This window comes from Schistocerca americana, chromosome 7 (assembly GCF_021461395.2).
Source record: "Schistocerca americana isolate TAMUIC-IGC-003095 chromosome 7, iqSchAmer2.1, whole genome shotgun sequence".
NCBI lineage: Eukaryota > Metazoa > Arthropoda > Insecta > Orthoptera > Acrididae > Schistocerca > Schistocerca americana.
In genome coordinates this window covers 635200593-635213144 of record NC_060125.1, presented here as the reverse complement: position 1 = coordinate 635213144, position 12552 = coordinate 635200593, and the positions used below count along the sequence as shown (strand labels likewise).

Genomic DNA, 12552 nt, shown 5'->3' with positions numbered 1-12552 from the left:
CGGGCACAAAGTTATGATTATCTCAAAAAGTATAGACCCGTGTGCCTCACAACCTGTTTGTTAACATATTGTGCAGTCGATAAGTATATGCACTGCACTATTTGTATGTAATATCAAATAATGCTAACAATAAGCCTACATATCTCCAAGTACCAATCTGCAATTTATCTCTTGGTGGAGTTTAAGAAAGTACATACTCTTTCTTTCTCACACAGAAATAAACAAACATTCTTACATGTACATTGTGTGAGAAATCTACAATGTGTTTACCTGTGTGGTCCAATGTGTTCCTTCTTTGGTGCAAGCTTGTCAAGTCCATTTTCTCGAGGGGATGCAGTGCCATTTGGTGGTGAAACAGGATCCTGCATGACAAAAGAATGATCGACTTTCATTTCATTACCCCTATTAGTATATAAAGAGCAACATTAAAACAATTCAAAGTCAGATGTTGGTGGAGACAGAAAATATAGTGTGCATCTAATACCTTTTGGAACTGCAGCTCATTGTCAGCATTAAGAACTAGCATATTATGGTAGTGCTTCAATAATGTGTAGAGCTTAAGCACACAATTACATCAAAGTAAGCAACGTCCCTTACCTCGCTTGCATCATCCACTACGAGGTCCTGATCACTCTTCTCCCCATCACTTGCCTGAAACACAATGTTAAGTATCAGATCCTTAACTAGGACACTTTCTAGTTTTAGTAGTAACACTGAACAATATTTACTTCCTTCGCTACAACTATTAAAAAAATTTTCATAAATTCTCTCAACGTATAAGTAACAGACAAACAACACCGGAAGACTTAGTGGAAGAGTTCAACGCAGATTGAAGTTATTTATAGTTTCAGGAGAGACACTTAAAATTTAAGAGGACCATTTTAATTTGTCAAGCACTGCATTTATCATAGTACTGACGGAATGTCAACTTCTGTAACTTACGTGGCAGTCTTTCTCCTCCTTTTTCATTTTCTTGTGTTCAGGATCAGGTGAGCTACGTGGCCGGTATTTCTCCCGCTCTGCTGGTGAGATTGAGTTTCTCTGGAAAGGCCAACAGGAAACTAGTGTAAGCTCAACAGTTGCTGATTTTATCGAGTGAAGCGAGCAAACAAGAAAATAATAGCTTCCTATTGCCTGCAACTTTCATTTCAGTATCAACTTCTAGAAAAACAGCAGTTTAATCAGGAGATTTAAAAAAAAATCCCATAATAATTTCCACCTGTCTTCACATAGTGGATTCTTGCTTGTGTTTAAACTGGAAGGAAGCAGTTCTCTCAGAGTTGGGATTAAAATTAATATGCTATACAACTTTTGCCATGACTGTTGTTCAATAATTCTGAGTTGCTAACAAACCCTACTTGCATACAAACTTGGATGTTTATTCATCGTACATTTATCATATCGGAATTTTGGCATTCATTTGTTTACCTTAAAAGTAACAGAAAAAAATGTCTCGCTGTGAAACTGTGGGGACAAAGTAGACTACACAAGGGAGAAATATTTGGGAAATATGTAATGTCTCTAAACGCCCTGAAAGGAAGAGGAAATTTATGATTTTATATGACTGACGTTTCGCAGCAACGTGCAACGACTCGAAATAACTATTTCTGTCATAAGAAAAACAGCAATTATTTTCGATCGATATTAACCTTAAGTGACAACCTTTCCTCTATTTCAGGCTCCTTACCAGCAGATCTAATTTCGGGCCAACCTAGGCATGATTAAAATAAAGGGATAATACGTACACTGCAAAAAAACTTAGACGAAGAGTTAAATTAGTTTGCGTATCATCTTCTGACACACATTGTTACTGTTGTTTCAAAATGTTAATTTTTTTTCCTTTTAATCGAAAACGAAAGGAAGAAAAACAGCATACTCGCTAGACAATTATTTCCATTCTAACAACCTATTATCTGATTTCCTATGAGCTTGTCAGCGTGTCACCGATGTTCAGCAGCTTCAAACGCAAAATATCTTCGATCGCTAATGGGCGAGCAAAATACTGCGAATTTCCGTGCTTGTGCTAAGGTCGTAAGTTACGCAATCAAGTCTGTCTGTCCATACACTACTGATATATATATAATCTCTCTCACACACACACACACACACACACACAGTATTGTGTGCATCTTCAGATATTCTCGACTGTTCACTATCAGGTAATTTCCGTATTATGAACTTCACTGATAATTATTCGCAGCGAAAATTTACCTCGTAACAAGCAGCACAACGTCATATTTATGACTACAGTGAAAACACTACGGGTACACACTCATGAATTGGCAAATTAGGGATGGCAGTGTTACGTAAGTCACAAATAGTTTATTTATTCTGCTGGCAGTGTAAGCTGCAAGAACAGCATCTTGATGATAATGATTCAATTTGACTTTCGAATTGTATAAATTAGATCTACCTCCTACATTTTGGTGTTACTGAGATGGTACCGATTTTCCTGTGGAATGTTTTCGTGTAATCTATGTTGACTGTTAACACGTTTTGACGCTGCATAAATACTCCGCATGCCACCTGACACTATGGTGGATGGTACTCCTGATACCATTAACTGATTAACTGATCCATCCCTTCTCTGTCCCATAAGAGAATGAAGCGTGGAAAGTTTCGTTGTCGTTACGCATTAGCTCTCATTTCTATAATATTATTGTCCTGGTCATTTCGCGAGATGTACGTGGGAGGTAGCTGTGTTGTCAGACTCCTTCCGGAAGGTTCTCGCCCGGAATTTCAATAGTAAATTTCTCCGTGATGCACATCGTCTCTATTCTAGCATCGCCATTGGAGTTTGTCCTACACGGTAACAGCCCCAGACTGATGAGCAATACTAAATAATCGGTCGAACAAGCGCTATGCAAGACACTTCCTTGGGGGACGATTCACATTTTCGTAAGATTATTGGTTCAAATGGCTCTGAGGTCATCAGTCCCCTAGAACTTAGAACTACTTAAACCTAACTAACCTAAGGACGTCACACACATCCATGCCCAAGGCAGGATTCGAACCTGCGACCGTAGCGGTCGCGCGGTTCCAGACTGTAGCGCCTAGAACCGCTCAGCCACACCGGCCGGCTAAGATTATTCGTATGAACCCTAGCAGGTCATCTACTGTTCCTGCTGTTTGTTTATATAGTCGTCCCACATGAGGTAACACCTAGATATTTCATCGCAGATACTGTTTCCAGTAGTTTGTCATTAATATCGTGGATTTACAGCAGTGGATTTCTTCCGTATGCGCAATACGTTGCATTTATTTATTGCCAGAGCTCCGTAGGTCATTCTACGAGTCGGTACTGTCTTCTGGCGTTGTTAACTTTCTTATACATGACAGCATCACCTGCGAATAGTCTCAAAGGGCTTGCGCCGCTTTCTACTTGACCATTTATATGCATTGTGAACAGTAACGGTCCTATCACCCTTTCTTGCGGTACCCCTTTACATCTGTCGATTTTGTTCAGTTAAGAGCGACGAGTTGGGTCTTACGTCTTGAATCCACTCTGTATGCTAGTATCTGTTTTTCACTACACGGCAGTTAATGTAGTTGCAACAGACACACGTTTTTCGTTTGAATGTTATATGAATGGGACTTGAGTTATACAAGAAGCGCACGTACATACGAATTCCACTGATTTATTTCCTTAATAAGTAAATCTTTTTTTCAGGCGATCACGAGAGGGCGCCTCAGAGGCTTTTAAAATAGATACAATTCTCTTTCTCATTTTCGCGTGCGATATCTGCACGCCAGCCGGAGTGGCCGAGCGGTTCTAGGCGCTCCAGTCTGGAACCGCGCGACCGCTACGGTCGCAGGTTCGAATCCTGCCTCGGGCATGGATGTGTGTGTTGTCCTTAGGTTAGTTAGGTTTAAGTAGTTCTAAGTTCTAGGGGACTGATGACCTCAGCAGTTAAGTCCGATAGTGCTCAGAGCCATTTGAACCATTTTTGATGTCTGAACGGTTGAAGCGCCTATTGTTGACGAGTCACGTTTTTTATTAAACAAGGGCATTATCCAGAGCATAAACCGTTACAGATACCCAGCTCGGCGACCGCTCATTACTAACTCTGTACCTCGTGTACCTTTAACGGCAATCTAATAGGAACGCGGGATAAAACTGCAAAGTTACGTTAATATTAGCGATTAGACAGACTTTTCGTTGTTAACTTATGTCAGTATGAAAGAGCTGTTTGCCGTCGAAGCAAAAATCAGCAGGGGTTGTCCAACTGCACGCAACGACGCTTGTGCTTTTTTTTTTTTTTTTTTTTTTTTATCACGGAGTCTGTATACGCCAAGCCACACGTTTTATACTCGTGAATATTTTACTTAAGCCTTTTTTCGCATGACGCCAGTCCCTCTTCGCCCACACGTGGGTGGCTGAGTTACAAAGCCCTTGCCTCCTACCGCTGACACACACCATCGCGGCGTGCCTTAGATAAACCCACCCTCTGTGCGCGCCCGACTCCGCTGGGTTTACAGGCTCACCAGTGAGGCAGATGGCGGAATGGAAGCTCAGAGAGAGAGAGAGAGAGAGAGAGAGAGAGAGAGAGAGAGAGAGAGAGAGGAGTCCTCTCGACGCCCCGCCCTCTAAAACCCTCAAACGGACCATCAAGCCGCACAAATCCCACCCTCGCCTATTTCTTTACAACCTCCCCTTTTCGCCCGTTCTGTGCTTCGTCTCACCTCGCCCTCCCTGTCCTACCCTCCTCGCTACACCCTACACAAAATTCGCATGCCCCAGGGGCGAGCCGGGGAAGCAAGGGAGGCGCGGAAAAGAATCTCATATCCCCAGCAGGGCAGGAGCGTGATGGCTGGGTGGGTTATGGCTGGACCGCGTTACAGATAGAGAACGACTATTTTATGTCCGCCCGGGGCCGCACGAGGGCTCTACGCCGCGGCCGCCGCCGTTGCCCGGCCGAAGGGGAATCAGCACTCAATTTAATATTCACTTTCTGTTTAACGAGAGAGGCTCCCAGGCTGCCTCTGCCATTATGTACCGGACCCTCGTTTATTTTTAACAATAGCCGCGTCCCCCTCTTCACGTCCCCCTCTGGCAGTTTTCCCTACTGGCGCTCGCTCGTGGCATGACCCTCTGCCTTTCTCCCCTGGCTGGGTGACGCCGTACCCTCTATGCCACCCCTGCACACCGCACCCCTCCACTCGAGTGTTTCGCGGTCTTGTAAATTGATTAAAGGATGAAGGGTGGGAAAGACTAGGGGGTGTAGGGAAGTGGGGGTCTGGCAGTGTCGCCTGCGTGACTTGCAGCCCTCGCGCCAGCAGCCGCAGAGATGTGGACTGCCAGAGCTGGGGAAAGGGAGCAAGATAAATGAAATATAAGTCAAATGGGCCGGCTGTACTGCTACGGCCCGCGCTCAGCTCCCCTGCCGTGTTTTATTTATATTGCGCGGCGACCGTTCCGCGCCGAATGGCTCGTCGCCAACAGATGGCAGCAGCGGTGGCGGCACAGGCGGCGCTAATCGTGTTTGTCTCCCCAGGCGGCAGCACGGGCGAGTTCATTTAGTGATCAAAATACCACCCAGCGCGCGCTAACAACGCGCCCCCCTCCCGAGCAAGCGTAACTGCTGATCCGGCAGGCGCGCAGCCCTCGCCAAACTCGTCCGCTTCGCCGCCGTAATTAGGTTTTGCGTTGCAACGAGGGTCGCCGCCGGGGTTTATGACTGGCGAACGAGAGCTGCGGGCGACACAGTGACGAAGAGAAGCCACAGAGAGTGTTCGACCTACGCACGAGCACACGGCGGCGCGAGGCAGCTGGAGCCCACGGAAGACACACACTTCCGGGAGTGCTGCTCCTTCCGTTAAATTTGCTCGATGTCCCCGGGTCACTTTTCGCAATTTTTTCGGTTCTCCAATGCAGTTTCATGCCCGTGCCATATATTTTGGGACGTATTCGTTCTGCTATACCGAGCGAGGTGGCGCAGTGGTTACCACAGTGGACTCGCATTCGGGAGGACGACGGTTCAATCCCCAACTCGCTCCAGGCAACTGCCGCGATGGTTCCTTTGAAAGGGCACGGCCGACTTCCTTCCCGTTCTTCCCTAATCCGATGAGACAGATGACCTCACAGTTTGGTCTCTTCCCCCAAACAACCCAACCCCGTTCTGCTATCTTTCAAACTGCCAACGCAAACAGTGAATGTAACTTCAATACCATCTGACTAAGTTACAGTACCCATAAGAATATTTCATGGTTCTAACAGCATCAGGGAGCGTCGTGAGATCCATTGGTAGTCTGGTGGCTGTACGCTATTTCCCGAATACCGGAGGCGTGTCTCCTTCACTATTAGGTATGCACGTTTTGAAATTAGCCATCAAGCTGTTCCAAGACAATGACGTATGTCTCTGTCAAATTATAGGGTGGTATAAAGGTAAGAGCAGTCGCCATTTTATGACCTGTATTTGTTACAAATGGAGTTACCTCGGTGCGGTCTGAAGTATATCCACTATCCTGCATTGCGAATCATCGATAAACTGTACAGGAAAGAAGCAACTAGTGACCTCGTGGAAGAAAATGTTGCAGGTACTCTTTGCAAAATTATGGAACCTGTCACTCAGCCAAGTTTTGTCCTCTAAAGTTTACAGTACCAAAACAAATAATCAGTTTGAGAATGTTGGCTCCTGCTTATATTTTCGTTTACTGGAAAATAAATAAATTTTCATGAGGCGTTGGTCTGATTAACGGGCCTGTTGAATCCCCCAAAAACTTGTACTGAAGATCGTAAACGGTGGAAAAAACGTATGGTATTAGAACTAAAAAGAAGTCAGTGGTTCTCGATGGAGGGTCAGCGCTCAATGACAGGCTAACTCGCTCGGTATAGTTTGTATCCAGCGCAAATAACCGACTTCTACGTTTGGGTTACTTTCGTTTACAATGTTAAAGTGTACAATACGTAATATAACTGACATCTCGTGGTAGAAAAAATATTAGTTTACTTCTCACTCTTTAATTTTTATGTTCTGAAGCAACATATGATAGCAATAGCACTTGGACTTATTTCGATGTCCTATCCTGATTTTCACCCGACCACAGGAAAAACACGTCATTGAGTAAAGCGGGAGTTTTGTAATGGGCGAGGTAACAGGTATACGAGATATGAATCGTTGGTCAGAATCTTTACGGTGCATCGAGAACACAATTCGACGTAATAACGGTTTCGCTAAATGTATCGGGTCGGCAATCGCGCGTGAATGCCGCCTGTCCGCACGTGTTGTTTTTACATATTTTACGGCGGCAAAGCGTAAAACATACATCAACTTCAAACAGCGAAGTGCGCCGCAAAATGTGAAGCTACGACAAGCAGAAAAACGCGACCCGTGTAGATAAATATAAAACACCCCGTGCACCTACAGTGTGTGTGTGTGTGTGTGTTTAATGCTCGCCGCCATTCCCCTTCTGTGACGCAATATGCCCCACAGTAGTATGACAATGATAATCGTTGGATCGCCAAATAGATGGCAACTCGTTGAATATTCAATTTGTCGCCGAATGTAAACTTAATCTGCTTGCAGTTCAATTTACTTTTTTGTTTTGTTTTTTAGGAAGCCCGCTCTACTCTGTGCTGGCGGTTATGCGGGTCAAATAGTAAAGGATTAACTTTAAAGTGGATTTAATGGCATTACAGGCTGAACACAAATTGACAGTTTTTCCCCCGCGCTGTTTTTGTGACGGTGGGACGGCTGCGAACAACAGCTAAAACGCGAGACAAAAAACAGAGGTTTACAGGGGTGAGGGCGCGGCCCAGCGAAGGGAGGTGAAACGGTCACGGGGGGGTGGGGGGGGGGGGGGTACATGTAGGCGCGACTGCCCTCCGCTGCCGCACCGTCAGAGTGACAACTCAACATGACGCATAACTAGCTGTTTAGTGTTAACGACATATCTGTAATTTGCGAATGGTCATACGTTCTTTTTTCTCTTTCCTTTTTATCTGTTACCCTTATTTTCTTTCATATCTGTACAGTTTTGTTCCTGTGACTGAATGACCCTAGCTGACGAGATTTTACTGATTATCTAAAGCTTTCCTGAGCACTTATTAACGGAAATTTGGGGCTCAGCCAAGAAAATACGTATTATGCAAGCAGCTCCTCATATCGTGGTCTACCACACGCTTCCAGTGGTCGTCAAACTGCGATCCGAATGCAGTTTTCTTGCTCACAACCAGTAACACACAAAAATACTTACAGAGACAACAACTGCACCAAGGAATATGAAATTAAATTAAGGCTGTTGTAATACAGTGCAACGACTAGAAGAAAAGCGAAATTCAAAACATTTAGCAAATATTTGTGATTGTGTCGCATAGTGTATGATGTATTTAAATATAAGTACAATTACTGTTATTAATAAACTAATCATCTGCTCACACAAAACAACACAACACTTCAGACAGTAGATACTGTGTCACAACTTCGATGGTCTCTGGGGAAGCAGCATTCTGTGACAGAACAGTCAACACGAAGTGTTCCGAATGGCGCCGACGTCTAACGATCACGAATGGTGCCGACTTCTAACGATCAGTACCTCGCGGCCAGTAGCCATCTTATCGCGCCCTTACTATGGCTAGTATACTGGAACTCATAGCCTATTAATCCATGTTGATTACCAGTCAGTAATAAGATCGGTGCATATGCGGGTCGAGATGCCGCCCCCAAAGTGTAATATTGATTCTTTGAAAAAAAAAAAAGCTTGGCGACCGAAAGCCTTTTTATAACGTAAACTGGCCGAAAGTAAGAAAGTTCTTCTGGAAGTACTTTGTTACGAACACGGGAGTCGTGCAGTGAAAATCTGCGACGGACAGTCACCAAAATATCTCCTCGCAGAATGATAAAGGGGTACCGATACTATTTCTCCCTCCTCTACAGGCGCTAATGGAAGCTAAATCTACATACGTAATAAGCAATCCACGATATGGTGCATGGCGGTGGGTACATCGTACCAATGCTTTCGTCTTTTTCTTTAACGGTCAAAACCACTGATGTATGTTCTTCAGCCCTGTGTCCTCAAATCTCATCTTATTGTCTTGACCTCTACGGTAGATATTCGTTGGTAGCAGCGTAATGACCACCGTCTTCTTTGAATACATGTTCTCCAAATTGATCCAGCAGGTTTTCGCGACAACTAGGTCATTCTCATTGAGGTACTCTACACTTTCTTATGGCTTATATACCGACCTGTTGCGGTTTTAGCAGTGCGTCACTGAATTCGTGTACTGCATACTGCCAGGCCTACTCGATAAGGAAATCAAACACTGGAATAATACTCTAGAACAGGTGGCACTAACGTACGTATGCGACTCCCTTTGCAGTTCCAGTTTATTTATCTAGAACCGTTCCAACAAACCCAAGTCTTTTACCCCTAAATACGAGGGCGATTCACTAATTAAACCAACTAAATGATGTAGAAAAAGAACCTGTATTTTTACACAATGAGAAATTTACTACTTCTCACCGTAACGCCTTCCTAAATGGAGCCAACAAATGAAAATCTAAGGGAAACAAATCTGGACTGTAGGGACAAAGGTATTATCCCCCAACACGTTTTTTAGTTGGGTGGTGTGGCAGTATCACACCGTTTCTTTGACGTCCTCGACGTTTTTCTCTTATTGCTGGCTTTATTTTATTCATCAGCATGTCTGTTTACTTTAAGTTGATCTTCCAAATAATTTCAAAAGACGAGACCCGGAGCATATCAACATGACTTTTCGTAGTGTTGCTTTCATTCCGAATTTCTTTCGGACAAGTGAGCTGAGGTGCTTCCAATCCAAGCTTTGTCTTTCAGACTCTGGTTCAAATTGGTGGATCCAAGTTTCATCGCAAGTTAAAATCTTGTTTAGATAAGGATTTCACAGCGTCCTTTCTAGTCTATACACACTTCCGAGTGTGTTTTCGCGTGTCGTAGCGTAAATTCTTTAGGGACCCACCTTACACTTGTTTTACTATAGCTGAGCTGGTTGCTGATAACTTTATGACCTGTGTCAACATTCCCTGCGACTGTCTCTGCTGCAGTCCAATGTAACACGTCGAGTAATGTCGTCACTTTGGGTTCGAAGACAAGGAGTTGACACTTCAGCTGGTGGGCCAGGACGTTGATCGTCCAAGTTTACACCGTTTTTGAACTGTTCTATCCAGTTAAAAAGTTTATGCGCCCTCTTACTACTTTGGCCATATTGTAAATCATTCGTTTTTTAGGCTTCCGAAAGCAAAAAACGGTCACTGAGCGTTGTTCAACTAAGTGGAAATGCAATACTGAGCTTATAAACAAAAGAAATTTTACCCGTCAGCTGTTCTCAGCTCATCCCGGTGGATACGAAAGTAAAGTCGGATACGAACGTAAAGTTGGATACGAACGTAAAGTCATGAAAGTACACAAAACTACTACTACAAATTGTTTTATTTCTACATCAATTTGTCTCTCTATTTTATTGAATGCCCTCTTACTTTTACGATACGACATGACCGAGATGTTCACCATTAATCTTGTAATGACGTACTACACGGTTCTTTCTCGTTTATATGAATTACCGTACATTTACCTACATTTAAAGAGAGCTGAAATCCAAAAACCTATTTGTGTCGCTGATCCTGTTTGATAAATGGTTGAAGTACGCTGAAAATAGAGGGACTGGTATCCTTCTCTGGGTTACACCCAATGTTACTTTCGTTTCTGTAAAAATTTCGCCGTCAAGTAACGTATTGTGTTCTATCCGCCAAATGTTTTTCGAGTCAGTCATATACAGGGTATTCGGAAATTCCCGTTAGAAACTCAGCGACTTGCAGGAGTGAGTGAATATATAATATTTTGAACAGGAACCTATGTTCGGACGGTTTCAATTTAGATGTGTAACGCGTCCACGTATGCTGAGGGGAAGAGAAAAGTTGCTTGTCCTGGTATGCAATAGGGTAGACAAGATGACGTGCATTATGTTACACACAATGGGGTCCTACGCAAAGCTCAATTTACAAGACAAGAGTTCTGGCCGCTGCACTAGACATTGAAGAGAGAACAGGTGGGATGGACAGTGTGTACCAGAACATTCTGTAACGACGGTGGTGGTCGCCACATTGAGCAGTGTGTAATGCTTCAGTACGTACAGTATGTTGGGTTCTTACTCGCTTTGAAATAGTGTCAACACGTAAAGTTTAAGTGTTAATACAGACAAATGTGCTTAAGTGATGAACAGATGTTTCGTTACGTTTGCTTTCGAATTATTACCTAAAAATTGTACTGCGTCACGCCTAATTCAGTTCATCAAGCAACAGTGGACGAGTTTAACGTCTGAACTGAAACCCTCGTACGACCAAAACTGTACGTTTCCGGACACGGTCTCCTATTGCAAATATTTTGCACGCACTCCGCTCAGTCCTAGAAGTCTCTAACGGGAATTTCCGAACACTCGCATTTACGAAGACATTCCGCCTGATCGTATCTGACGAAGGATTCCGCTATAGTTCGTACTCTCCGCTTCACAAGGTACGGAGCGCTGCAAGGTACAAAAATGTGGATGTAAAATGCTCTGTAATGGTTAGAATCGAGATTTTTGTACGGGAAGCACGAATGACACCTCCTAACTCTGAGCAGGTGTTTGCGATCTCCGGGACGACACGGTGCAAGGTGTCAGGGTGGGGCTGTCAGATTGTGCTGTCAGCTCGGAAATTCTGGGTCAGGCGGAAGCTGTGGGCCGGGCAGGGGCGAAGGAAGGGGGCGGCAAGGGTTGGCGAGGCGAGGCGAGCGCCGCGGCCACGTGTCAGGTTATCGATGTCTGGCGGCGCGGCGCGGCGCTGTTTGCGGCGGGCGCGATGTAAAATGCACGCGCGGCCGGCCGCCGACACGAGCGCGCCCGTCGCCGTTAAAACGTAATGCCGCCGCCGCCGCCGCGGCCCTGCCAAACCGCAGGCTGCCCCTGACAGGCCGCGCTTCTGCGGCCCACACAACACTGCGGTCGCCACAACTCTCCCCCCCCCCCCCCCCTCTAATCTGGCGCCAGGATTCCACCCCCTCCACTCCTGCCACCTAGTTCCGGCAGCCCAGACAACTGCTGCTCCCCCGTCAACGATACAACTTTCTGCACGTGCCGCTTGTATCTCTTTCCACATCATATCTCGATATTTTTTTATTTATTCATTTGTTACGAGTCTCGGCTCGGCGGCACACGGGTAAAGTGTCCGACTACGGTTCAATAGGTCTCGAATTCGATACCCCGTCAAGTTACCGGTTTTTGCCACTTTTCATTTCTTTTCACCTCAGCAAATCTTTGCTAATTTGTAGCCCCCCCCCCCCCCCCCCCCTTATAACTGTCTGCGTAAGTCTGACCAAAAATTGCACAAAGGCCACCCCTAGTAAGGCTCTGTGGAGTTCGAACCAACCTCCAGACACACGATTACTTCACTCTTTAAACCATTTTTCTCACCGCTTTAATGCGGCCTGCCACGACACTCGCCCATTCGCCAATCTCTTCGTCTCATAGCTCCGTTTACACCTAACCTCCTCGATTATTTCCCGGATATATTGGAATATTTGGCCCCCTACGTCTACCTCTAG

General features: G+C 44.9%; 1 protein-coding gene across 2 annotated transcripts in view; it reads right to left on the bottom strand.

Moving 5' to 3' along the window:
* LOC124622635 (transducin-like enhancer protein 4) overlaps positions 1-12552 on the bottom strand; it is a 461107-nt gene that overhangs the window by 21132 nt on the left and 427423 nt on the right. For both annotated transcript variants that reach the window (XM_047148412.1, XM_047148413.1), the window contains exons 10-12: positions 943-1041; positions 598-651; positions 271-362 (exon numbers count right to left, since the gene is read on the bottom strand). In XM_047148412.1, coding sequence (XP_047004368.1) covers positions 271-362; positions 598-651; positions 943-1041 — 245 coding nt within the window. The remainder of the gene's footprint in view (positions 1-270; positions 363-597; positions 652-942; positions 1042-12552) is intronic.